This window comes from Plectropomus leopardus, chromosome 14 (genome assembly GCF_008729295.1).
Source record: "Plectropomus leopardus isolate mb chromosome 14, YSFRI_Pleo_2.0, whole genome shotgun sequence".
NCBI lineage: Eukaryota > Metazoa > Chordata > Actinopteri > Perciformes > Serranidae > Plectropomus > Plectropomus leopardus.
Window position 1 is genome coordinate 20,854,207 of NC_056476.1, and position 27,849 is coordinate 20,882,055.

Genomic DNA, 27,849 nt, shown 5'->3' on the forward strand with positions numbered 1-27,849 from the left:
CTTACTTTTCAAGGTTTTGGTGACATCCCAGCATGCTGAATGGCCAATTCTGTCAAACATACCGTGCTGGAGTTTAAAACATTGCATACTTAAGGGATTGTAGTTTCTGCTGCAGGAATGTGAGCTCTGCGCCGGGGACAGTCAATGAGAGTTTGCGTGGCTGCGCACGCACACGCACACACACGCACGCACGCACGCACGCACGCACACACACACACACACAGCTTGGCAACACACAGCTAATGTTACCTATCAATTATAATGGGTTTAACGTCACAGTAGAGTTGTTTCTGTGTCAGTGTGAGGTTTTTGTTGGAGCCTTTAATGGCTCTGTGTTGGCCGCTGCTGCTGTGTTAGCTCATGCTAACTGGGCAGAAGTTCAGATGTTTTTCAAAGTTTTTCTGTACAATAATCTAATGTATACTTTATGACAAATAAAAAGAAGAGCCTGGATGAATAAGTGGAAAAACAAATGCTTCTAGAAAGGGGATGCAAAGTCAATGAATGGCTACATAGTTACAAGATCTCAACCCAGCTGAAAATCTATAGGCGATTATGGAGTCTGCCAGAGTACTTCCACGACTTTTAGTTTAGAGAGGAGCAGCATATTTTCTAGCAGTATATTTTGTTGACACTCAGATTTGTTGTGGGATTTCACCTCGCAGCAGCAGCAGACATGTGCATCTCCATCCTCCCAGCAAAAGTGATCCGAGCTGATGACAACAGAGTTTCTCTGTGCTCTGTTTGTGTTTCATTTCGTATGCATCAGCTACAGTCTGGTAATTGATACAGCTTCTACTTGTTTTTCGGGGAGAAGTTACAACCATACAAAGGTTGACAGGAAATTACGCCATACTGACAGGTGACCTGGTGGCAACTTGTCGCATCAGCCTGTGCAGACACTGAAAACCACACTTTGTTATAAATTTCTAGAAATATTCACGAAATGCAGAGTTTTGGAGAGCCAAAAACACAAATCAGCATATTTGATGGATTCTGTGGCTGCAGCAACTGACACTAACTTGGGGACTGAATGCTGAACTTGTGTTCTGCACTTTGACTGGATGACTTAGCTTCACAGACAGTGATGGAAGCCCCGACAACGGCGGTCCCATTCAGCCTCACATCCATCTGGATGAAAGACGAATGTCTGCTCGCCTCGTCCCCGATGTCTCATGGAAGGAGAAAAATATTCGGAGGACGCTCTGAATTGCTTCAGAGACACTGGGAGGAAGGAGGTGTGTGTGTGCGTGTGTGTGTGTGTGTGTGTGTGAGAGAGAGAGAGTCTGTTGCGTGTATGTGTGTATATGAGGTGGAGGAAGAGGAGGGGGAGGTTGGCGGTTGAGCAATGTGATTTCTGCTCGACTGTCACAAATCTAGCGCAACAGGAAAATCAATTTGGCCCTGTGTGTGCCTTTTTGGCTCCGGGAGAGAATCCAAATAGCAAGGCGAGGCCCGGATAATGTTACAGTGTATTGGATTTGCTTCATGGAGAGACGGAGAGAGAGAGAGAGAGAGAGAAAGAAAGAGAAAGAGAAAGCGAGAGAGAGAGAGAGAGAGGGGAGAAAGAAGAGGAGAAGTGAGGAGACGAGGGAATCACAGGCGTGCCGTGGAGCTCCGACAAGATAGATTTGTGCAAGTGTATGGGTGTATGATAGGCTGGCAATCTGTCAGTCTCCCCCTCTCTCTCACTCTGTCTGGCTCTTTCTAGCACACATACACACACACACACACACACACACATACACACACACACACTGTCACTCATCTGCACAAGCGAGCATACATAAGTGATTTATAAGTGCGACCTGACCATATATATGCCACATGAAATCATGAAATAAACTGTTCATACATATGTGTGCTCATGTGCTGTTATGTATGTATGTGTATGCCTCCTGTGTTATTTTTTTGGTATGTGTGTTTGATTGTGTGTGTGTTTGACAGCCAGGTGAAAGGATGACATGATGAAATTGCTCTGCTCTGACCGCTGTCAAGGGTAACGTGTGTCCCGTGAGTGCTCAGCCGTATGACATGTTGCATCACTCCACTGAGTGAGGCTGACCGGTGACAGGCTAACACACAAACACGGGCACGTACGAAATTACTAGCTCTTCAAAGCTTGGGATGACAGTCTTTTTCTTACAGTCATTTCTTAATACCACTTTACCTCTAATCCATTTTTTGCATAATAAAACATGGTCGACTTTGTGCAAAATTTTGCAAAACAAATGCAGATAGACACATGCAAATACTCAAACGCATACCCCGGCACTTTAATACTTCAAAAATTCAGACTAATACTCTTACTCCCAAATATGCGCGTGTATACACTTTTTTTTAAAACCAGGAAAACGTATTAAAATAGATGACGGACTGCCTTCCCCTTGCTGAGTGTGCCCTTCTGTTTGTTTTTTTTCTGGTGTCACATTCAATGTCACAGACAGGCCAGAAAAAAGATTTATAAACAGTAGAAAGCAGCATGGAGGTCTGTGAAAATGTTAGAATGTTTGCGTTTTTTATATCTCTTACCTATGAAGTCTCTCTCTCAAACTCGGCACAAACAAGCATCCACCCTAAAAAATTTTTAATCTATTTATTTCCATCACTGCTGATTGCAGCCAAACAGAATTGAAGCCTATAGATACCCGTGACTACTTTGTCCCAGGAGTGAAGGTTGATTGTACCTACTTCATTAAATATAAAGCAAGATAAACAAGCAGACAGAGACAAAGCTCTACATGTGAGGAGAACAGAGCAAAAGAGCAAAATCGCTGACTATCACAGAAATGTGCTTCCGGTGTGAACGGCCAGGTGACTGCTGAGGTGACCGCTGCACAACAATTGACATATTGGGGATTTATGTGTGTAATTGCCCCGAAAACTCACAATATGACCATAATATGATAACATTTACAGCAGACTTATAAAGGACTTTAACCCTCTAAAAAATTACCAATCTGCTTGATTTCTTTAAAAAACATGGAAGGAAGGCAATAAAAAATGAAAGAAAAAAAAACTAGAAAAAAATACCTACCTACCTAATACAAATAGCAAGAAATTAGTTAAAAGTATAAGAAAAGGACCTGATTTTTTTTTTTTTTTAAAGAAATCTTTCTGAAAACAACAACAAAGAAATCAGAAATGACCTGGAAAAATTGCTGAAATTCAATAATTTTAAATATGTAATTAAGATAACTAAATGTGTTTTTTCCCCAAAACATTTTTCCCCAGACTTTTAAAAATAATAAATCTACTAATCTACTAAATCTACCAATTTGTGGAGCATTTTTCCAACATTCCTCTTCGCCTTTTTTCCCATGTTTTTTTTTTTTTTTTAATTACACCAGGTGGATCAGGGTTCTAAGAACAAAATACTTGTGAAAGGTGTCTGACAGCATTGCAAGGAAAGTGATGTGGCTCCGGGTTCTTAAAGGTTAATAGAAGAAACATAATACCTAAAAAACATTCTCAAACATTAACGTAAATAACAGATTTTGACGTCAGTGGAAGGGCAGCTGTATTATAAAAGAACCTGTAATTCCAATTTCTCCTCTGACAGCAGCCTTAATGGACCAGAATGCAATGCAGCCACAAGATGTGCTGTGTTTTGACTTTTTCTTGACGGGAGCTCAAACTACTGCAGATAAAAACACATTTTTCACACTAATTAATTAGCTTATTAATGTTTGTTTCATTTTGTTTATTCAGAGGACACTGTTGTGGCTGGTTTGAATAATGAAGAACGTGCTTTTTTTGTGTGGCGGCAGAAGTAACAGAAGTGGGAGTAGTGAAGATACAAACCTCAGAAAACAACAAACACACAGTGTCGCTTGCTCGCTCTCTTGCCCCTCACTGACTTGCACCGAACTAAAATGACAACATTAACCAAAGTGTCCTAACTTGTGATGAAGTGTTAGAAAGTGGAGCGTTAGTAATCAGATGTGTGCTAACCACATTAGTTCTCCTGTGTCTCTCTCAGGCTGGCTGCTCCTTGATCTAATTCAAACTGATTGTAGTACAGCCGCTAAAACATGCCAGATGTTACTCACTGCTCCACGCTTTATCACCATTTATTTGGCATGGGGAATATTTTTAAATATTTTCTTATTAATCACGTCCCAGCGATCGGTTTCGCTTCCCGTCTTTGCCGCCTCATTCCGGATTCTCGTCATGATTCTTGGCACGGGCGCCTGGAAAACCACTGTCCCAGTTTTTCATTAGCGTCAATCACTCGGGTAAGCGGCTGCGAGGAGGGGAAGAGGAGGAGCTGGCGTCAGGATCTCACTCAAGACATTTTGCCCCGCCTCGTCAGAGTGACTGACAGGTCTGAGACATGCTGATGCGCCGGTCAGCCACGCAGTCGGGCAGAGAGGTGGCGAGATGACGGGGAGGCTGGGTGATAACTGTGTGTACACACACATTCATACGCCTGTCTGAGGCAAATCAAATCCACACTGGTTTATAATGCTCAGTGTTTATCTAAATGGTTATGCGCTCTGCTATGGCCTCAGGAGACAGACAGACACACCGTGCATTGTCTGATAATCCTGTTGGTGTCTTGTTTGGCCTGCCATATCTTAGATAAGGCTACAAATCAGATGGGAGGTCCTCCACTACCAGTCAGTCTCAATTCATTAACACTCAGAGTGGAGAGGAAATATTGTCTGGACATAAATGTTGGAAATACGATCCGCAGGGGAGATGGACTTTATCAAAATTCCACTGCAATGCAGGGACGTGTTTCTACAACACAGTGATCAAAGACTTAACAAATCCCGACTATGCAAGGACAAAAACTGCGCGGCGAAAATGAATGAGACATATTCCATGAAGTGCTCTGCACTAAGCTGTAATATTCTTCAGCGGTCTGAATTAGGATTTCAAATGGACCACAGATATCAAAGTCTAGACATGCTGGATTGATATTATTTGGTCTTGTGCTGCAGTGTGCACTCAACTTCATCCTCTGTCCAAACTGGCAGAATGAAAATTGATTTGGATGGATTATACGGTGAGTTGGAGAGGAGGAAAAAGAGATGCTATTAAACCAGGATGTTGTCACCTTTGCGCTATGGGTCATCTGTAGTGCTCTACCAAGAGATCCAACAATAGAAATAGAATGAGAGTAGAACAGACCAAAACAAAATAAAATTGCAATATCTGCTGTATCATGTCAGTGGGACTGTAATGAGTGTCACGCTCATAGCTTTGAGTCTGTTTTGGCCTACTCTTACATCGATTTTTCCACCTAGTAAACCAGGGGTATCAAACTCATTTTAAGTTTGGGGGCCAAATATAGCTTGATTTGATTTCAAGAGGCCCGGAGAAGTAAAATCATAAGATATTTTCCAGTTTATCAAACTTCGATGAGGTAAAATGTTTGATTATGGGTGTAGTTTGAGATGTCCTGTACTCAAATATTTCAGTTATTGTTAGGAATTATGGAGCATTTTTTTTAAGTGCCTCAATTTTTTTTAGATTTTAAGTAATTTGAAGATAGGGACTTTTACTTTGGAATATTTTAAATCCATACAATAAAAAAATGATCAGTTTTTGTGTCTGTTAATGTCCTCAACTGCTATACCTACCAGTCAGTGTAAGGAATTATCTATTCAGTTTTTATTTCCAGCAATGACTTTTAAATTTCACCCTTTGCAAAGTCATCCAAAGGGCCAAACTGGAGCCTTTGGCAGGCTGGTTTCCGGCCTGTGGGCCATATGTTTGACACCCCTGTATTAAACAGAAAAACACAACTGTGCACCAGCAAAGTGTCTCTAGACTGACCTTATGTTAATTGCCATTTCAACTGATTTTAACACACTTAATTCAAAATCAACAGAAAAAACACTGAACTCACCAAATCTGTCTCAGTTAGTTTGTCTGTCTTAGTTAGTTGTTTGGCGTCTAGTTAGTTAGTCCACTGTTTTATCACTCACCAATTCTGGTTTGGTCAAAATAAACCCTAAATTCTCTGTTAATTTAATGTGAAAAGCTCCTACCGAGCATCTCATCTCCCTCATTCTTTGGAGGCAGCTAAAGTTTAAGTTTACATGTTTCAAGCAACATGCAATAAATGGCAACAACAAAGGGGAATAACAGTTAGGGTGATATTTGAAAAATAACAGATTACTTATTTGAAAATGTGCCACACTGCTGATTTGGTCGTTATTGCAAAACTTTTTTTTTGTTTATACAGAAAATTATTTGGAAGTTATCCCGGTTACAATTACAATGATGGTTACAATTTCAGAAGTACACATAAAAACATAAAAATGGCTGCCGCTCTGACCATCTTGCTATTATTATTTCAATGGGAATGTTCATTCTAGTCATTCTATTTCTGTGGGTCAAACCCTGCTTACCTAACAGTCAAGCAAAGTCTCAGTTTATAGATTTACATGGACTGTTATTCTGGATTATCATCGCAAATAAATACACTGATTAAGCCAAAGAAACAGTTTCCCTCCTGTAAACCTGTTTTTTTTTTACTGCTCTGATGCATTTGCCAGTTTGGTTATACAGTAAAAAGGTGTGAAAGCTGCATCCTTGTAATCTACTCTTGCAATGTAAAACACACTAGATTTGAATGTTGGCGTGATGTTATTTGTGAAATGTGTATGCTATTCTGCGCCAGGGTCAGTTTTCTACATGACCTTTTTAAAATCCTCTTTAAATGCACATATTTAAAAACAAATGAAATCAGGCTTAGGTCTTTAAATAGAACAATAAATGGAAAGGTCAAGCAGAAATGTGATAACTGTGATATACTTACAGCAGCAACAAGTCTACTAATGGTACTGCCTTAAAGGGATAGTTTGGATATTTTGAAGTGGGGTTGTATGAAGTACTTATCCATAGTCAGTGCACCACATACAGTAGATGGCGGTCCCCAGTTTTAAGAAACAGACAGTACTGGAACAAAAACTAAGCAATGTGCTGACAGCGGCTACAGCAAAACATATTTTAGCAATGAATCACATATGACTGGAAACTGAAAGTTTTGGCCAATCGGTGATGTCAGAGCAGTCTATTTTTAATCTTCTGTCAAAGGCAATACACCTCATTTGACACCGCTGACTGGGGAATGTTTGTGATTGTTTTCTCATTTGCTTTTGAACAGCAGCCTCTTGTTTGGTGGCACAAAGCAATTTCCCTTTAAGCTGTAAAGCAATTTTGTAAATTTCCCAGGGAATCTAACACGCTGGTACATGATGTGAAATGTAGTGTAGTGTCTTGTCTGGCAACTCTTGTCAGTTATAGTCTTGTTTGTTTGTGGTGATTTAACTAATAAAGTTATCATGCTACAAGTTGCACCTTCCGTCAAGATGAAATCTGATTATCAAGATGCACGTGCACATACTTTCAGAGGCTCGAATGGCAACCTTACCCGGTGCTGTGGTGTTGGCAGAGGGTCCGCTGGCAGGAGAGATGGGTCCGGAGCCTGATCGCGACTGCTGGGACTGAGAGGAGCCTGCAGGTGAGCCCACAGGGGAGGGAGAGGGCCCACTCCTCTGGCTGGGGAGGTGGGGGGATGCGTGAGGAGAGAAGGGGGACTGTCCCTGATTGCCGGCCCCTCCCTGCTCCCCTTGGCTACTGCTGCTGCTGCTGGAGGAGCCGCCGACACTGACGGCTGAGCCCAGACCGGCCTCCGTCCCAGTTGGGAGGTCATCAATCGAGCCGGACAGATCCTGGAACAGAAGAAAGGACTCACGGTGAGTGTTTCTGAAGCTCGCCCAAGCATTTGATGAGAAGTGACATGCAGCAGGTGGCAAATTTAAACGTGAGCTCAAGCAAAGATAAAAACTTCCTGGTAAATATAATAAAACAGTACTATGTTTGCAACTATTTCAGCATAGTTGAAATATGATTGTTTGGTTGAAAGACTAGAAAAAAAAGAAGCACATGATGCAAAGATGCACTGAATTTCCAATGCTTTCGTAAGGCACTGCAGGGTTAAAAGGTTAAAAGTTTACTCCGCACGTGCACTTAGAGCATTTAACTTCTCTGTGACCTACTGTAATCACTGAGATAAAGTCTCTGCGGGCATGGAGACAGTGGTTAAAATGGCAGAGAAGCAAAAACATAACCCACATAAGAAGATACTGCTGTACACTGGCTTAAAATGAATTGTAATGGGGTTTCATTCAGACCAAGGGTGAGTTCATATTACAGTTTTCATTCCCTGTGGTGAGCAGAGAGCTGTGTGTTTGTGTGTGTGTGTGCGCTTAGGTACTCCCCCTCCTGAATTGATTCCAGGGAATCCTCACCAATACTGCTGACAGAATACTGAATACTGTATAAAAGTGTGGAGTGCAGGAAGCAGGAAGACAACAATGAAAGGCGGTAGAGAGAGAGGTAAAAAAGAAGACCAGATGTGATGTGATGCAATGTGATGGCTGCCCCCCTAACTACACATCACACACATTTGGACACGCGCACACACAGCGGCTGTGCCCCAGCTGTAGCTGAATATGGGGGAAGTCACCTGTAAGTGACCCTGGTTTCCTGGCTGGTGCCCGCCTGGGGAGGAAGGGGAAGAGTTGCGGGTGTATGCCAGCTGATCCTACCTGCTCTATCAGGCCTGTTGACCCTGTCCCATCTGAGTCCTATGCAGCCATTACTGTCACCACAGAATGATATGGGTCTATCTGTCTGTCTGCGTGTCACCGAGAGCTAATAACAGGTCTCAAAATAAAAAATAACCCAACTTTATACCTACATAAATTTATGGAGAATGCTGTTATATGTTGTACATACACCTGTATACATTGGCTAGTTAAATACACAAGTCACTTTTTGCATGCTGGTTATAATGCTTCACCATTGTTCCGAATATGACAATAATCTAAATTTGATACGGGCCATGTAAACAGTATATTCCATTAAGATATTCTGAATTAGGCTGATTTTTCTGAATGAGCATTTCTTCTTATTATTATTCTTATTGGTATTATTTGGATTTTAATAGCATTTTTTTTAATATGTATACAGCGCATTCAGAATATGCATCTCAACTCGGGTTTTCATAACAGTAACAGTTTGCAACAAACTTCCTCCTGTCTTGTTATGGTCAACTCTGTGTCATGGATGTGTTGTACCAAAACCAACAAGCCAACAGTTGGTTTCTGATTTGCACAGATATCATAACACAGAACTTTTATAGAGGGTAGTTGAAGGAATAAAAGAGGAAGGCTGTGTTTGCATGGTAAAACAATGCCAGTGCCAAATCCTATTTTAATGCAAAGGTGCAAAACAGCACAAAAAGCTCCAACTGTTCTACTTTTTTGCATTTTGACGTGATAAATGACATGTAAGGGCACATTATGTGGAGTAAGCATGGCTGCATGTAAATAATAATATTGTTGAAATATTCATTTTTATTAGAAATGTAAACAGCTTAGCAGTAATTTAGTCTTTTTTTGGAATAAGGGCATAGATTTCTTTCTTCTTTATTTTTTACTGAACCAGAAAAACCTCTTGAGATTAAAAAATTGCTTTTTTCAAACAAGTCCTGACCAAGACAGACAGCAACATAAGTTACAGACAACATAAACCAACATACAAAATCAAAAAAGTAACTTAAAAACAAAATATATAAAACACAAAAAGATGAAAATGAAAAATGAAATTACTACAAAGAAAGGCTAAAAGTACACTAATATATGCTACAAGTGATCCATGAAAACGAAACACTAAAAGACCGGAAACTAAAACACAGCCTGACACTGGTATATAGATGATGATGTACAAAATTCTAGCAAAAGTGCTTTGAAATGGCCAAAAGGCACCAAGGAGCGCAATTTAAAGTCCTTCTGCAGAGGATTCCACATATAAGGAGATGCATTCACACTCATCTGTCAAACTCTGCATGTGCCCTAGGTATAGACAATAAGAACATGTTCTGTGAATTAAGAGCATAGCCATTTTCTTTTCTTTTTTTGCTTGAAGTACACACATAAATAAGATGGAAGTAGGCCAAGAAAAGCTTTATAAATAAGATAATGCCAACGAAAAAGTCTACAGGATACAGTGATGAGTAAGGAGCTTACAACTGGTAATGAATCTCAATGCACCATCATACACACAGTCGAGAGCATGCATTCATATTCATATGTAATACATCCCCATAATCAAGCACGATCAAAAATGATTATTTTGTGCATGTAAATGTAGTGAATGGTGAACATTAAGAAGATCTTATTTAGCAGATATACAATATTTCTGCACTTTAACCAGACTCAACACGAGTATGCATCTATCATTTCTTCTCGTGTAAAAAGCAGAAGTGAAGGTGTCAGTGTATTAGAGTAATATGTTTCTGGAAGTGTCAGACTTTTTAAAGTCTCACCCCTCCTTAAGAGGCCACTAGTAGTCAAAGTAAAAAAAATAAAGCCTAAAAAAAGACAAACAAAAAACTCAACTTGTGATGAGGCTGCTGTAGAGCTGAGCGTGCAGTGACCTCAAGTTTATCACAAGGCACGAGTGTTTGAATAAACCCATCACCACCGGCAGTACAAACATACTAGAACACTAAAAATGTCTGCCAAACCCTGCATGTCTTGGATGCATTGGCTGTGACTACAAATGTGCCGTTTGTTTTGAATTTATGCAGCTCTGTCACACAGTCAATTCAATGTCAACAGTAGCAAACACGGTACTTTTTCCTCATTACCCCTGCACCATGTTATTTCATATAAAAAGTGAGACAGGCGTCTCCCATGTCTCTCTATCCATGCGTGGCTTAGCCGGTGGAACAGACAACCAAGTCAGTGTGGCAGTCGGTCCGTGGCTGCTTGTTTTGGTTAATGCGATCGCGGCGCTGACACACAAAGCCTTTGTTTTCCATCATGCCGCTGTGAGTGCCCACCCGCTCTGCCAGCCTGCCAGTCTGTCGCCTGGCATTATCTACCCTCGCTCGACTGAGCACATGGGGCACTCGCTTTCCCTCTCTCTCTCCTTCTCACCCGTGGTACCACTCCCTGTCTCAGCCAATCAACTCACCCTTTATTCTGAGCTGAGTGATGTAATGCGCTGCCTCGACCAATAGGGCTGAATGTTATTTTCAAACGACCCGCTGCCCCGGGTGCATGCTATTTGACACAGCGAGGCTACCGTGAGAGCCGGTGTAACCATGGCGATGGCTTTTCCAATACACCAGGAGCTAGCCCGACGTACGGCTAGGCTGTTAACCTACAGGCTAATTGTGTGAATGGATGGGAATAATTGCATTTCACCTAATTGGGTGCTGTTGCCAGCTTTTCCAGTGGCAGTTTAGGGGTGGGAGAATGCGTACCAGTAATTCGTTTAGAGGCTGTTAGGCTCATTTGGATTATACACACACTTGAGCACAGCTGTGTGGCCCAAGACCAAAAAAAGTAACAGCACTATAATAACATGAAAGGGTGGGAAAGCTTAACACCCGTAGACTATAAAGATGTCAATTGTAAATACCTAATAAACCCATCGTTATAACTCATGGCTGCTGAAACACTACCATAAAAAAGTCGTTTCACAACGCATCTACAGTATAATGCATTTATCAACACATGTACACTTAATCCTCGTCAAGGGCCATGGAGCACTGTGTTACCTGGCTACCTGTCTGCTACATAGTCATGTGTAAAGTATCGAAGCCAGCCAGCCAGCTAACCAGCCAGGCAGGCACGCGGTTGGAAGATCCAAACGCCCAACAATCTGGGGCCCCAATCCAAAGTGGCCCAAATCCAATTTGTTTGGCTCGGGGCTGCAAATTGCTCTGTGCATTGAGTCTCCAAATAGCTGTCAACCACTCCCGCTTGGCGTCCTGTATCGCTTAATTCGCTCCTGGAGCATGTAATTGTCATAATAAGAAAAATATTGAGGTGATAATAACCAGTTACTTTGAGATGCCCCCCGCCCGCCTCAAGACAGACACACATACAGTGGCGTATACGCACATAATGGGCCGAGACTGCCATCTACACATTTCACACAACATTGGGGAGGCAGTCGCTCGTGACCCTTCACCTCGCTGGTGTTGGCGCCTGCCTGCACTCTCTCGTTTAGTGTGTCTCTGTTTGCGTGTGCGAGTGTGACAGGCACAGAGGCTGCTGGGCTGTCAGAGCGAGACATGCTTGAGCACTGATGCGGCCGAGGGGACAGATGAAGCTACACACACATACACACACTCCCAATCCTGTCCCTCACTCATTCCACTGACCGGCTCTTTCACACGCACACAAGCACGTACATACGCACGCCAGACGCACACACGCACAGACACACACCAGCAGGGTATAAAGCATCAGTGTGAAGCAGGGAGCTGTCACATCCAGCAGACTGTGGGCCTTTTTCCCCTGACCATGGTGCTGATGTTGTCTCCTCTCACCGCACACTGGGAATTAATCAAAGTTGCTATGGTAGAAGGCACCAAGCGTGTGTGTGTGAGAGAGTGTGTGTGAGTGCGAAAGTGGTTCTCTGTCTAGACAGGGAGGAGCCAATGGCTGTAGCTTCCTGTGGGCTACAGGAAAGGAGAGCGACTGGAGAAACTCGTCACTTCTCTCCCTTTTTCTGACACACACACAGACACACACACACACACACACACACACACACACACAGACACATTGAGTATCTATTTTTCTGTCTCTCTCTGTCTGCCCCAGTCAGAGGGATAGTATGGCTGAGGGCTCTGCACCAGATGGCTAGCCAGCTAACTAGAGCCTGAAACACAAACTCAAACACAGCGACTGAGCACTGTGAGCGGCATCACTCAAAAAACAACCTCCCTTATGGCTTCAAACCACACAGAACCAAAAGACAAATTTGCATTACAGATTTAACAACTTGACAGCAATTATTCACCTTAACATTTGATTGATTAGTTACATTTTTGTTATTACCATTTGAAAAATAGCAGCTTGGAAGTCTGTCTGTGAGATACTGCCCTGCTTATGTTGTTGCATGGAAAGTAATGCAATTTTAAGCACAAAATAAATTTAAATGTACTAATAGCAAAAAAGTTACACCTCCTAAGTTTATTTTTTCACTGACCTAAAGGGTCAGTTCACCTAAATGATCTATTTATGCAGGTAGTTTGGGCTTTTTTTTGGTCCACGTCATGCATAATTCTGTCTCAGAGATTTTTGCCTTACATGGAAGTGAGTGAAATGTGTTTGCTGTGCTCACAGCATTGAAAATGACATTTAAAAAAATTCAAAAGCAACATCTTTCAAAACAATGCCACTATTACTCCAGATAATCACATAATAGCCATCAACAGTTTTCGTGGGGACTCCTGTTTCTGGACAATGCATGTTTGTGGTGAATTTTCAAAATGTCATTTTTCAATGCTGTGTGCACACAGAGAAATACATATGTAGCTGCAGAAACTAAGTGCATCTAAAAGTCTGGGCAGGTGAAGCCAAAATATCTGCATGACTATACTACTAGAGATAAGTGTAAATATGTTTTTTTTAAATTATTATTTGGACGAATTGAACCTTTAAATAGAATCAAAACAAGAGTTTAGGGTCACTGATTTATTATCTAAATGCAACATTAGACATTTTAATGGATGATTTTATGTTGCTCAGTATACATGCCGCACTACTCAAAGCCAGTGCTAAAGTGGTAGTTGATGAGGTGGGTGTGGTGCAATTGGTAGGTTACCAGTGCTGGAAGTGGTTTTTCTCTCCTTTTTATTCCCACGGCGTTTTGGCTGATATAGATTACTATCTCCTCCTGATCTCTCCTTTTTTAGTCGAAGGCCACAGACCTGCTCTGTCTCTGTAAGAGTTTGAGGTTTTAGTTGCTGCTCCACTGGTACGACCACAATGCCCCCCTCCCACCTGCCACATGTGCTGCTGGACACCAGACCCCACCTAAGCACCAAATAATTTGCAGAGCAGCTGGGGAGGTCAGGAGTTTGTGTAGGCGTCCTGTCATCTCCAAAAATAAACAATGCATGTTCTGTATGAATATACAAATATAAGAGCGCAGTCTATATTAAAGAACTGACTTACTTTTTTAAGATATACTGTATGTAAAGTGAAAGAGTTATTTGTTGCTGTAACTGTTCCTCCTCTCCGTTTTGGGCCACGAATAGATCCTTTCTACATGTGATTCCAACGAAAGCCAATTATTTTCAAAAGTCTTTTTTATTTACTATTCAGTAACAGCGTCTTAGTACAAAGTTTCCTTTTAGTGTTACTATCCCTCCGCTGCAACTCAGCCAGGAAACACTGTCAGGGGAAGCACAAAAAGGAAATTTTGCAATAAAAGTCAGATGGCTAAAGCCAAATATTAGCTTCGGCTGAACTTTAGCATTCATATTTAAATAGAGTGAGGTTGGATGTGGATTTTATCCCTCATCTCTTATATTGTAATTGCGCTAAAAAAAGGGTCTATTCACAGCCAGTACTTTAAAGGAGGAATGATTAAAATGACAAAACTCTTTCAATGTACTTACAGGCAGGTCAGTATTGTTTTAACACAGAAAAATGTGAACCTATATGCTTTAATGCTGTTTTTCTATGCACAGAGTACTGATGTTTTTAAAGATGTATATATGTATCCATATAGGAACTGTGTTTTCACAGGTCAAGAGTAAAATCCATTATAATGGTACACATAACGGCGATTACACACTTCAGTGTTGTACAGTATATACAGAAATAACACCTCAGTGGGCTCGGAGGGGAGTTTTAATCTCTGTTTCTCTTCTGTGGGTAAATATGATGATGTAAACTGTAATTAACTCAAACAGCTATCGTTTGTAGGCCTGAGGGACAGGTCTGCTCATGGCAGCACTGCACTCATTTATCGGCTCCGGCCGCTGTGTTTTCTATCTTTATGGCGCACTGGAGACTAAGAGGAAATGCTATTACACAAAGATGTTTTTTATCCTCCCCCCTAACCGTCGATTGAGGCAAAATCCAAATGAAATGCCATGCAAATGAATCCAAATGGACTGCCGAACGTGTGCGTGTGTGTGTGTGTGAAAGAGGGTTTTAATGCGATGCCCCATGTAGAGCACCAACTGTAATACCCTTCACTAAGTGCTATTAAGTACAGAAAGAAGAAGAGAACTGAGAAGGAGAGAGAGACTAAGCAGAGGGAGATTTAACACAACACCCACACCATAATTTCTTTTTTTGATGTCAATCAGCTGGAATGTCTACCGAGGCTGGAATGATGATGATAATTGGTGATGATGATGAGAATTGATAGAAATGATGACGATTTAAGCGCTGCGCTATAAAATGCTGATCAAAATGTGCTTGCTAATGCACAGTGCTGCACTGCTTTAATAGTTGTATAGGAAAGTAAGAACATGCCTTGATGCTGGCATGTCTTTGCTAGATAATGTGTGTGTTTGTTTGTGTGCAAACTGGCATATGTATATGTATGAGCCCGTGTGTGTGGAGATAAGAGTTCTCGAGCAGAGTCTCTGCCACCTCCGGAGGGTCTTTGCTGTGTGCCTCCTCTCCTTGCTGAGGATTTCACTCAGAGAGACTCCAAATACAGGCAAGGGCACTCTTTGCAAACTGAGGGGAGATGTTTGGCATGCCTCAGGCTCCTCAAAAACCCATGTGGGCTTTAGGCTAGCACCCAGCAGGCACGCAATTATGCTAGCATGCCAACCAATGAACGTCTGTGTTGTGCCATGAGCGTGCAGGCTGAGCGTTCTCGTCTCAAGTGCCTTAAGATTCCAATTGTCTCTGACTTAAGTCTAGTCAGGACTGCTACAGGTGGCATACAATCTTCATGTCCCAAAACTAGGTCAGCAATGGTAGCAGTAAAGACACAACACAATGTTAAGAATATAATGCTGCCTTCAAATTGGACTCATGAGTTCGTGTTAACAACATGGAAAGCATGCTTGGCACCACAAGGGGTCTTACGAGGGTTTAGAAACAACAAACCCAACAAGGGCCAAAATACGTGTGACTGTTAGGGTTGCGCTTTCCATAGCACTGAAACAGAGCACAGGAGATTGATAGTGATAGAGAGAGATAGAAAGACAAAGACAAAGAAAGCTGCAAAGAAAAAAAAAGTTTTTTATATTGTACATGCTTCCCCCTGCCAAATTTAGCAGGGAATTGTTCATAAGTCCTAAAAAATATTAATCGATCTGATTGATAAATGCAATCGTTGAATTTGATTTAAAAGCTATAAGTTGTCATTATTTAAACTTTCGGAGGCAATTGCGTGATTAAATCAATGCATTTTATTTTATGGAGGAAAAAAAAAATGTCCCCTCGCAAATTTTAACAGCTGACATCAGTCAATTCATCCGGGCGCCTGGCTGGATGAAAGTCGTATACACGATATGCTCGGAGTTCAAATGGTTAAGTTGTGAGAACAACTCAGCTTAGCAATGGCAACATGGACGCCAAAAGACTCATTGTAGTTCTCTTGTTCCTACTGAAGCTATCAACATTTTCCTCAGACTTATTATGAAATTACAGACGACTCTTCCTCAATGTATCTACTGAGGCTGCTGCTCTGCTAATGTGTTCCTCACACTACACCTCCTGTGTAGACACGGTATGAGCATAAAAAAAAGCCAACTCTTGCCATAGATGCTGCACAGAGAAATAATTGCATGTAGACAACGTTCATAGGAAACACTACATTAGTGAGCAAAGTGCTGGTTTGAACAAACAGCGGTTCATGATTACAGAGGAACTGTTTTGCGATGTGAAAAACACTGCACTATGTGGAAGGCTACATTGTTGCCAGTCTTTTTGCTCTGTCTCTGTTTTTGTTATCTGGAACAAAAGCAGTCTAAGAGAACAAACTGTTCAGGGCTTCCCAAAGTTGTGCAGAGGAGAGCCACAGCAGCACTGAAAAGCAATTGTGCTTTTCTTTTCAATTCGGCTTCTGCACACTTCACAAAGCCCAGACAATCTCTTGATAATACCGCTGCATCTCGATAAGAGTAAAAGAAAGCTCTCTCTGTTTTTTTTTTTTTTTTCCACCACCAGCACTGAGCGGGTAAAAAATACTCTTAGCGGTCCTGGAGTCAGGCGTGAGGGTCAAACAGTCGTGTGGACACCTGAGTCAGGATTCCAATAGATTCACTAAATCTGGCGATAATGCTAACAGTGACTCTCCTGCATTAGTAATTATTGCTTGTTGTAAGATAGGGGGCTCACTGAGTGATAACTGCCCCGGCTCTTAAGCCTCTCATAATGTGGAGATATGGGGCGGGCCACATTGAAAAGGACATTTGAGGCCCTATTACCCCTAAGCTGTTAAAGACGCCCAAATCTGGCGCTGCTTGTCTCCAAACCAGAGGGATTAGTGTTGAGTTTCACTCCGATTCCCCCTGATAATATGCCAAGCTGTAGCAGCTAGGAGTACTTAGCCAGTGGGCCCTATTCACCTAAATGCCCCCCAACTGTTTTCTGCACCACCGACGAAGACAGCAAAGTGTCTCAAACGGCAGACAACATCCTTTTAGTGGCAAAATAAACATGGAGGTTGGCCCTCTTTGTGTGCCCAGGTATTGAAGTCAAAGATGCCACACACTCCACTCGCCGACCTTTCACACGGTTGAGTTAGGTCATTGGTATTCCGCCTCGAAGTGTGTATTTAAATTTGCTTTCATTTCAAACGGCAGCTTCACAGAGGCAGAGGAGACAGGGCTGAACCTGCTTATTGTTTGAGCTGCTGAAACTTTTTTTTTTCATTAGTCCGCAAAGGTTCTTCACACTCCAGTTTTTAATGCACTAGCCGACCACTTACTGCCTCCCCTCACACACACACACACACACACACACACTCACCCTATTTGTTCTGCACGTATTGGTTCCGCTAATGTTTTTATTTATGGCATTCCAGCATGACATTCTGCCATCCACCCAACCCCCCCTCACCTCTCCACTCACCCAGGAGAGAGCTGAAAAAATGACGCATGACATAGAGCGTACAAGTGTATATGTGTGTATGTGTGTGTGTGTGTGTGTGTGTGTGTGTGTGTGAGTGAAAGAGAGAGAAAGAGAGAGAGAGATGGAAGGAGAGGAGCAAAATAAAGAAATAAATAAAGGGCCCAAATTCCTCATTTCTAATTCAGCTGCTCGTTCAGCTTAACCTCTCTCTCCTCAGCAATTAAAGCGCACGCCACATCCTTCACGCTGCGTACAGCCGAGGCTAAATAATGCAGGGGGCATCCAGCACCCGCATCCTTTATCATCCCAAATGACAGCCATTTGCATATCTCCCCAGTCAATTAGAGCGCGGCGGAATAATCAGCCCATAATTGGGGGAGAGCGTCGGTAATCACCCGCCCTGGCACACCGACAGGGCCATTGGAGGAGCGAGGGGGGAGAGGTTGTGTGTGGGGTTGGATGTATGTGTGTATGTGTGTGTGCGTGTGTGTGTGTGTGTGTGTGTGTGTGTGCATAAGGGAGACAGTCCACCCAACTGCAGCCTCTCCACTTCAAACTTACACGTCCAAACAACCAGTCCAACTTCTCTCTGGTTGCCTTTAATGCTCCCTGTCCTCCTCCTTCGCTGCCCCCTTTTCTTCTCACTAATTTGCACGTAGCGGCTTCCTCAGTCGATTCGCCTCCAACATATTATTTCTATGTGATATCTTTCATCAAAATGGGTCAGTAAAGGACTTTTAATGGCATAAAAGCCGATGCATGAATGACGGGTTTCATTCTGGGATGCCATTCATTCTCAAATGTTATCAAATGTTAATTGCTCGCCATTTAAAAAACATGAATAATGACATCCTCTTCAGTGTTGCTGCTTTGCGAGCGAGATTCAAGGGCTCAAGATCACTAATGTCAATAATGAATTTGATTCTCGTGCCAGCAATTCTGTGTGTGGATATGCCAAAAGTATCTGCTTTTTTTTCTCTCTCTCTCTTTTTGCAAATGTAGGAATGAATTCTTCACGTGCAATGCTTCAATTTTTCTTCCAGAATTGTGGATTCCCTATCAACAAACATGATCGTGGAGCAACATGTTTTTTTTTCCCCCCTTTGCCTGCAATTCTTCTGTGAAAGCTATTAAATTCATACTCCTTTTATATAGCACAACAGCCAAGAAACAACGTGAGAAAGACTGCGCCGAGTGGGAAAATCCCCAGCTTGTCCCCTTTAGTTGCAGACAATCAAAGTCGTTTCATAGGAAGTTTTCCGGGCAGCTTTGAAGTGCAGTAGCTGCATAGCCTCTGTATTTCCTGCTGAAAGGGGAATGACCATTTTTGTGAAACAACATTTCCTTTAATACACTGTAACCTCCCATTCCTCAGACGCTTTGGTGCTGTCCTCTGAACATGACAAATAAAAGGATGACTTGAGAGAGAAAGAGAGAGAGAGAGAAAGAGGGGTTGACAGTAATGGGTGCGGTGGAGGTGTGTGTGTGTGTGTGTGTGTGTGTATGTGTGTGAGTGTGTAAAGGAACATCAGAGAAACCCAGGCAAGGTTAGTTCCCATCTGCAGCTCCATCCTTTTGTGTTTCCCCAGCTGCTTTCTTTTCCCTCATGCCTTTGTATTTATTCTACCCAATCCAGTTCAATGTTAGCCAGCGCCGCCTCTGTGGTGTTTCAGGCCCACCGTTGCTTTGGAGAGATGAAACGCGTGCCATTCACTTCTCCTTGATAGAAGTGGCGAGAAATAAAGAAAGGAAGTTTGGAGAGAGGGAGGCAAGGACGGCATAGGGGATGATAGCGATGATTTGTTTCGATTTAACTTCCGCAAAGGACTTCAGTCTATTGCAGGTGAGGGGCAGAGCAGACTAACCTGAGACAAAACAGAGTTTAAACACAAACAAAAAAGCCTCTTTTGAAGAGAAAACACAAGAGTGGCAGCATCCTTAAACAGCTCTCCCTGTCCGCAGAGGGAGGAAACATCGATTTCCTTTTTACTCCTTTTTTAGGGGGTGTCTTTCTCTGTTTAATCCCCCATCCCTCGACTCTCGAGGGATCTGTGGCATTTCCTGCCAGCCAGCCAGCCCTGTGCTGCAGAGACTTATGCATCACTGTCAAAATGACTCTGATCAAAAGGAGGGAAGGGAGGCGAGGAGAGGAGGGGGGGGAGTCTGGTTTGAGGGTCTGGTTTGATCGGCGCGATGCAAAACTCTTCCCCCATTGGACGTGCCGCCTGTCAGTGCGTCCGCCTCGGCAATCCATCAGCCCCGGCCGCTGATCAATAACGTGATTGGTGGAGTTCTGAGAGATATCTGGTTGTGATCTGTGTATCCAAAGAGTTACTGCGCTGTAAAATTAACACCTGACTCTCAGTCTGTCTTTCAGCTGGAGGATGCTTAATAACACTCATTTGTTCTTTTTGTCAAACTTGAAATTCTGTCTGTATTAAATTATGTGGTGACATCATGTGATTTAGGGAATTTACTCTTCCCTTTTTTTGTTTTATGAACTGCATTTTCACTGGATTAAAAAAAAAATAACAGCGTTTGATTTAAAATCCTCCTGAAATTAAATCTACTTGTTAAGTAATTAGATGATCACCCCCAAAAAGGGTGATCATCTAAGTGGTGAAATTACAGAGATGCTGACCCTTAAGGGCCTAATAGGCTGATGATCCCTGTGCCTGGTGAAACACAGTATGGTGTTGAACTAACGCTGACATCTTCACTTTATAATATCACACAGGGCCAAGTAAAAACTTACTGTAAAAACAACAGGAGGGGCTAAGTTAATATGGCTTTTGCTATGTTTACAAGTCAGAAAGAGCTTCTTTCTAATTCTGTTTGTCTTTGTTTCTGTTTTTTTTCTACCACAGTCAACTTAAACTGGACACTATTATACGCCTGGGAGATTTAAAAACAGGATAAAGGATTTCTTGATCACTGAATGCACTTGTTTGGCTACTGAGCGCTGCTCGTTTTAGTTGTTCAATGTAAACTGGCTGTTTTTTGTTTGTAAAAACTTTATGTTGTTTGTTTTGAACTTTTTGCTTTTGTGTTCTTTTATGAGAAATTTGTAACGCTGCTGTCTGGGCCAGGACTCCCTTGAAAAAGAGACTTTGAATCTCAACGAGACTATTCCTGATTAAATAAAAAAATAAAATCACTGACAAAAAAAATAAAATAAGCATCAATTACAGTAATAATTCCTCTGCAGTCTAAGAGGGTAAAATTCACTCCCCCTCATTTAAATACAATAGGTACATCCATGAATGTATGTATACAACAGGCTGTTAATATGCTAAACATTGGTTTGGCAAACTTTCTATGGTATGTTAAATTCAAATGTACATGTGTATGTAAGTAAATGTATTTTCTACATTTTATTTCTATTATATGTTAAATTTGATTGTTATTTATTTGTTTTTCTACTTTACTTTTTGTTTTTTTTCTCTTTGTATTGCTGTTTATCGTGACAGACACTTATTTGCTTTTATGGACTTTATTATCAGTTTGTGATTTGTGATCCTGATCGGTTGTGATCACATATTATTTATCATTCTGCCCTTCATGAGCATAGATTCAGCATGGATTTGCTGTAAAAGAGCTTAAAGCTCAGTCAGTTTTTTTCCTGAGTAAACAATAGTCAACAATGATGGTAAAATTGTGAAGATTTGTATTGTGCTGTATTCTGTTTTGTTTGTTTTTTATCATCCTTTAGGAAACATGTTTTGATATGCAAATATGCATGATGAATAATTATGTGAAATAACTTGTGACATCAACTGGCTTCTCGCGTATTGTGCATGTGTTGCTTTCTATCAAGCAGTGTTGACATTATACTTGAATTTCTTGCCTCAGTACAATACCCTATATTCAATATCATTTTCAATACCCCACAAAAACAAAATTCTACTACAAAAATAAATGCTGTAAGATGATAATGTAATGTTTCTTTTCTTGGTTTGTAGCAGAGAACAGAGGAATGACTGTATAAACATTAACAATTAGAGTGGGCAAGAAAGTGCAGCTGGTCTATCAAACCTGCCTAAAATGAGAAACCGGTTCAAAGCTTTTGAATCGGTATGAGTCGATAAATCGGTATCTACAGCACTACTAACCATTTCAAAAACTGTCAGGGCCATCAGGAGCTGACCCTGACCTTTGACCTTTGAGCAGAGTAGGTCAGTGTAATAAAAAAAGTAATACAAATACACATAAATGAATAAATGGTTATGTTTAAATCCTTTTGCACATATTTGTGGCTGTTTAAATGCATTTGTAATTACTGAGAGAAATAGACAGACAGGCAATTAGGGAGACAGTGTGTTGATGGAACAATAAAGAGACAACATGATTCTCATTTCAGGTTAGTCAAATCACACAAGCTGCTCCGTGCACACACACACACGCACACATGCGCGCGCACACACACACACGTGTACATGCTCATCCACTGAAAGAGTTACACGGGGAGGCAGCGGCCCTCTCAGGACAGGCCCCGGCGTCAACGTCAGCCCCTCATTTCAGAGCGAGCGTTCAAACAAACTTTTTTAGCGGTGAAAACAAATTGGGCTCACCATCAAAGAGACTTTTCAAAAAGCCATTTCTCTCTATGCCAGTTCAAAAGAACCCTGGTTGGTAAACAGGCATGGAGAATTCACAGCGCAAGATATTGTAGGAGGTACAAACGGCTGGAGCTTCACCACAACAAAGGCAGAGGAGAAGGAGTGGAGGGGTGTAATTCATCACACGCTCAACAAAAGCAAGTGTGACTGACTGTCCATGACCAAAGAAACAAAACAAAACAAATAAACTTCTCCTTAATTGGAGAAGCTATTGGGTTGTTTTTTTTTTTTCCATTTCAAACCCAGTCCGTCTATTGTTTTTTTTTCATCCCTCCAATTTCTTGCTGCTCAGTGCCTGGACGCCCTTGCCCTCTCCTCCTCCTCCTCCTCCTCCTCCTCCTCCCCGGTCTCCCTCTCTCCTTCTTTTTCCCTCCCTCCCTCTCCCCCTGTTTTTCATTAAAACAATTCACCCTGAGTTATTCTGGCCTCCATCTTAAATGAGAGGACAGACGGAGTAGCAGAGACAGAGTGAAGAGAGAGAAAGAGTAGGGGGCAAGGAGGGAAGAATGGGGAGGTTGTAAGGAGAAAAAACCTCCGGGTCCTTTATGGCTTGTGAGATTTGCTAACAGACAGACAGACAGGCAGACAGAGGCCTCGCTCCACATACCATCCGTCCATCCACCTCAGGCAAAATCTCATTTGTCGGGGATTCGGCTGAAGACCAGAGGATAGAGAGATGGAGAGATCGAACGAGAGCGAGCAGCAGCGGCGAGCTCACCCCTCCGTCGAGCCGTCATTAGCTATGCACAAGACAAACTGCTGACACAAAGTCACACAGCGTGCTGAGCAGGGACTTGTGGGTAGGCAGGAGGAATCCATCCCTCCGTCCCTCCACCTGTCTATTGACATCCCTGGCTCTCCCTCGTCCGCCTCCGGTTTTTGCAATTACAATCAAACGGCAGCATCCAGGCCCCGGAGCACTGACTGACGGCTTGGATTAACCGAGATGTGGAGAGGCCTTGGGATGCTGTGTGTGTGTGTGCGTGTGTGCGTGTGTGTGTGTGTGTGTGTATGCCTGTCAGCCGGTCTTCTGTTCATCTACGTGTATATACTACATTACTTTGTATGTGCAGCATGTTTCGGCGTCAGAATTGATGTTTGAGTTTCTGTGTCTCTCCCTGTCTATCGGTTGATGCTGTCTGTACATGCGTGTGTGCACAGTATTAATGTGCGGCGTAGCTCTGTCTGTGCAAATGACAGGGAAGGCGTATGTATGGGGTGGTGCATCAGCAATGACAACGAGTGTGAGCAACAATGCAATTACGCATTTCAATTAAATCCCACTGTGTGGATCGTTTGTTTCCGTTGGCTGGATTTGGGAAATGTATCATCAACTGATTATTTTGGGGAGCACACGTGACTTCAAAGACTGATAGATATTCATGTGCGATTTGAGCTGCGCCGCAACAATTACGGGCAATTAAAGAGTACGCTCAGATATGATTTGCAAAATAACACACTCCCAAAAAATGTCTTTCCGGTTCCATTTTTTTTTTTTTTTTTTTTGCTGCAAGTGCTGTACAGTAATTTGCAGAATAATCCACATTCTACATTTTAAAGAAATAACTAAGTGAGACATGGAAAATGTCATGAAAAGTGACAACACAAGCAAATCTAAAATTTCAGGATATGGAAAGAAATCACAAAGCTGTCAGAAAAAAGAAGGAACACACACACACAACACACACACACACACACACACACACACACACACACACACACACACACACACACTCTTTGAATTAACTTCACTGCTGCACTGCCGCAATTGAGCAAGCCACGTCAAACATGCAACCGAACAGAAATCCGTCCCTCAGAGGGCAGCGAATAAAGTGCGAGGAACAAAAACACGTCAATCTGCTTTGTCCAAAAGAATTTGAGCTGCTCTGTTGCGTCTTCTGTGGGATCGGGTTCTTTAACTCTTTCTTGCTAGACGTCGACGTCATCCATCAGAGATGACAAATGTGACATGACAGCTCTGCTTAGGAAGCCGCGGTGACTAAAGACAGAAAAGTACTGACAGCGCAGTGTGTGACAAGGGGAGGTTTGTCAATACAAAACCAGATATTTGAATCTACCAATCATGTAGTGTCCTGAAGTTAACTGTCTAGCAATGTAGGGAGACCAGAATTGGAGTGATAAAAGCTTGTATTTTTTTTTTAGTAAGGCTGTAACTCACAATTATTTTTATTGCTGATTCATCTGTTGATTATTTTCTTAATTAATCCATTAGTTGTTTGGTTTATAAAATGTACGAAAATGGTGCAAAATGTCAATCAGTGTTTCCTAGAGTCCAAGAGGACGTCCTCAAATGTCTTGTTTTGTCTGCATCCCAAAGACATTCATTTTACTGACGGAGCAAAGAAACCAGAAAATATTCATGTTTTAAGAATCTGAAATCAGAATTTTTTGACAGTTTTTTCATAAAGAAAATACTCAAACAGTTGAAATGATTGTCTTGTTAGTTGGTGATTAATTAAATAGTTGACAACTTATTGATTAATCACTGCAATTCTAGTTATTAGTGCTCAATTTGGGCAAGAATCCCACAGATTCAAATAAAGGTTATTTTAATCTTGGACTCAAAATTTCTTACTCAATATTTTAATAACTCATTTAACAAATTAAATCCACACACCAGGTCCTCTGGATGTCTCAAACAATTCAGTTTTTAGAAACACAAAACTTTTTTGAACACATGCTTTTGCTGCAGATTTGTTATTTAAGACATGACATGTTTTTTCCTTGGAGAGATAAAAAAAAAAGAAGCATTTTAATTGGTCAGTAATTTCGCCTGCTGCATGGTCTGATCTGTGAGTTGCTTTTTTTAAAATGTGTGGAATATTTTGCTTCCCCAAGTGAACCATTCCCTGCGATAAGGCCGAAGGAGACAGAACATGACAGCCGAAACATCAAATAAAATCTAAAGAAGGCATCTTAATACCATCTATGAATATGCCAACAACACACACTCATTCAGATTCATATCAGACGTCCAGTTTGCATATTCACACTGTGATTTGAAATGGAAAAAGTCGTCCTGGGTGCCCTCCCCCTACCCGGAACAGAGAACCAGCTCACCAACCGGAACGTCCTCGCGGAGCTGCGTGAGCCAATGGTCGCCCCGGCTCTGTGTGTGTGCGCGCGAGGGCGTGCGTGCGCGTGTGATGTAAGCACGGGGAAAGGAGAGGTGACAGCGGCGCGAGGCTGATCTAATAACAGCAGAAGATGAAACGCTGTCAGATGCCGCGGCGAGCAGCTCAAACGCCAGCAACGTTTGGTAAAACACACACGCGTCTCCTCCCAGACAGTCTCCTTCGCTCACACAGTATCTCTGCCCCTCACACACACACACACACACACACACACACACACACACACACACACACAGACATTGACACGCACATCTCTGTGTGATAGACAGTTTCATAGTGTCGTAGCTGAGGTGTTGGCCTATAAAAAGCAGTGCTGATATGATTTAATGGGCGAGTCTTATTATAAGACTGTCGCTGGGCACAGTGTAATCTGGCTAGCGCTCCGGGGCACAGCGCTGAGACACATGCACTACAATACTCCACAGCAGATAATATTGCTATGTGCTACATTGCTATTATAAGATAGAGCCATTTGCCACACTGATACGCCGTGTATGAGGCTGTCATTTGGGAAGGAGTGATTTATGACTGTGAGGCATGAGAATAAAGACAGATTATTTTTATTCATGTGTCTTTAGAGGCCAACTTCATTTCTTCTTTTGTTTGCACTGCACTTATTTATTTTTTTTTTTTTTACACGGAATCAAAGGGAGATCCGCGCAAAACACACATAACACCATATGGGCTTTGTGGTGTTTATATAAGCGCTGTAGAGTCCGGACCACCCACTCAAAAATGGAGAAAGAAAATGCACAATGTCACTTTGACATTGATTCTGAATCTGCACTTAATAGAACAAGATCCCTCTGTTAGCTGTCTTCCAATTTTTGCTGGGACTAAATTGCTATTAATTATAAATAGCGGAGCAGCTGTCTTAAAATATATGACATATCTACTAGCGTATTAGACGCTGAGGTGATATTGCCTCTCCTGCCACTTTTAATATCGGTACCCTGGCTCCAATCACGGCCTAATAATGGCTTCTCATTATGAGCTCTGTGTGTGTGTGTGTGCGTGTGTGTGTGCAGAGGAGGGAGGCTTCAATTTCACCACTTAAAAGCCACAGATGACACCTTGTAAAAAGTTAATTTCATTTTAGACATTTACGGAATAGGGGCTGTAAATTTAAGCTCTCAAAGGTGCGCCCTGAGCCCATCAGCTCTGATAATTGAGATATTGAATAATTAGATATAAGCAATTCATTAAGTGTGTAAATGCAAAGCAGGTGTAAGGCAGGGAAAAAGTTTGTTTGGGAGCAGTGAGAGAAAAGTGACTGTTTTCACATGAAGTGTGGAGGTAGTTTTTGGTAGTCAGAGAAGGCCATTGTTTCCAGGGTGTAATAGCAGATGTGGACAGGAGATGGCGCTGTGCTTGCTGTGAGCACAGAGGAAGCATGTGATCAAACTCCAAACAACACAAGAGGGATGCGTTCAGGATCAGCCAACATTGCTGGGTGTCTCATAATGTGATTCACACTGCTGACACAGACTATTACTAAAAATCACACACAGGAACACTAAACAAGGACAGAAATCACAATCATATTTCTTTAATTTCCTTACACGGACATGTGTGTGATGTCAGAGGAGTGTTTATAGATATTTTGTGCCCCAACTGGTCCAGCCACGGGGTCCAGATTTCCCCTTAGTCATTATAAGGTCCACACATAAGATAAATGACCACATATTCAGTTTTATTCCATGAAAATGTAAACGACACGTTGGCTTCGAACGCAAAGAAATAAGTATACACTGAGATGGTTCTTCAAAATCAAAGCCCTGTGCCAGAAATTTAATATAAAGTGTATTTTTGACAGTGGTGAACAAAGTACTCGAAAGTGATTCTTGAGTAAAAGTACGGATATCTTACCAGAAAATGATTTTGGTAGAAGTTAATATAAGCTATTACATTATGACTTGAGTAAAAGTCTTAAAGTATCTGATACTGTACTTAAGTATCAAAAGTACTTTTATGATATTAAATGTACTTAAGTATTGAAAGTATAATACATTTTGGTGATACAAAAGCAAGCAGTCAGAATTTTGAAGATTATGACTAGGGGCAGACTGATATTGGTTTTTCAGGGCTGACACTGATACAGATTATTAGTAGTTGATGAGACCCATAAACGATATCTGGACCTTATATGCATTTACAATAAAAACAAAAAACTTTCTATCAATATTTAGAATTTGG

General features: G+C 41.8%; 1 protein-coding gene across 6 annotated transcripts in view; it reads right to left on the reverse strand.

Moving 5' to 3' along the window:
- The window catches only part of LOC121953429 (AT-rich interactive domain-containing protein 1B-like), a 246,244-nt gene that overhangs the window by 59,770 nt on the left and 158,625 nt on the right, over positions 1-27,849 (reverse strand). For all 6 annotated transcript variants that reach the window (XM_042500529.1, XM_042500525.1, XM_042500527.1 and 3 more), the window contains one exon: positions 7,391-7,691. In XM_042500529.1, the coding sequence (XP_042356463.1) occupies positions 7,391-7,691 (301 nt within the window). The remainder of the gene's footprint in view (positions 1-7,390; positions 7,692-27,849) is intronic.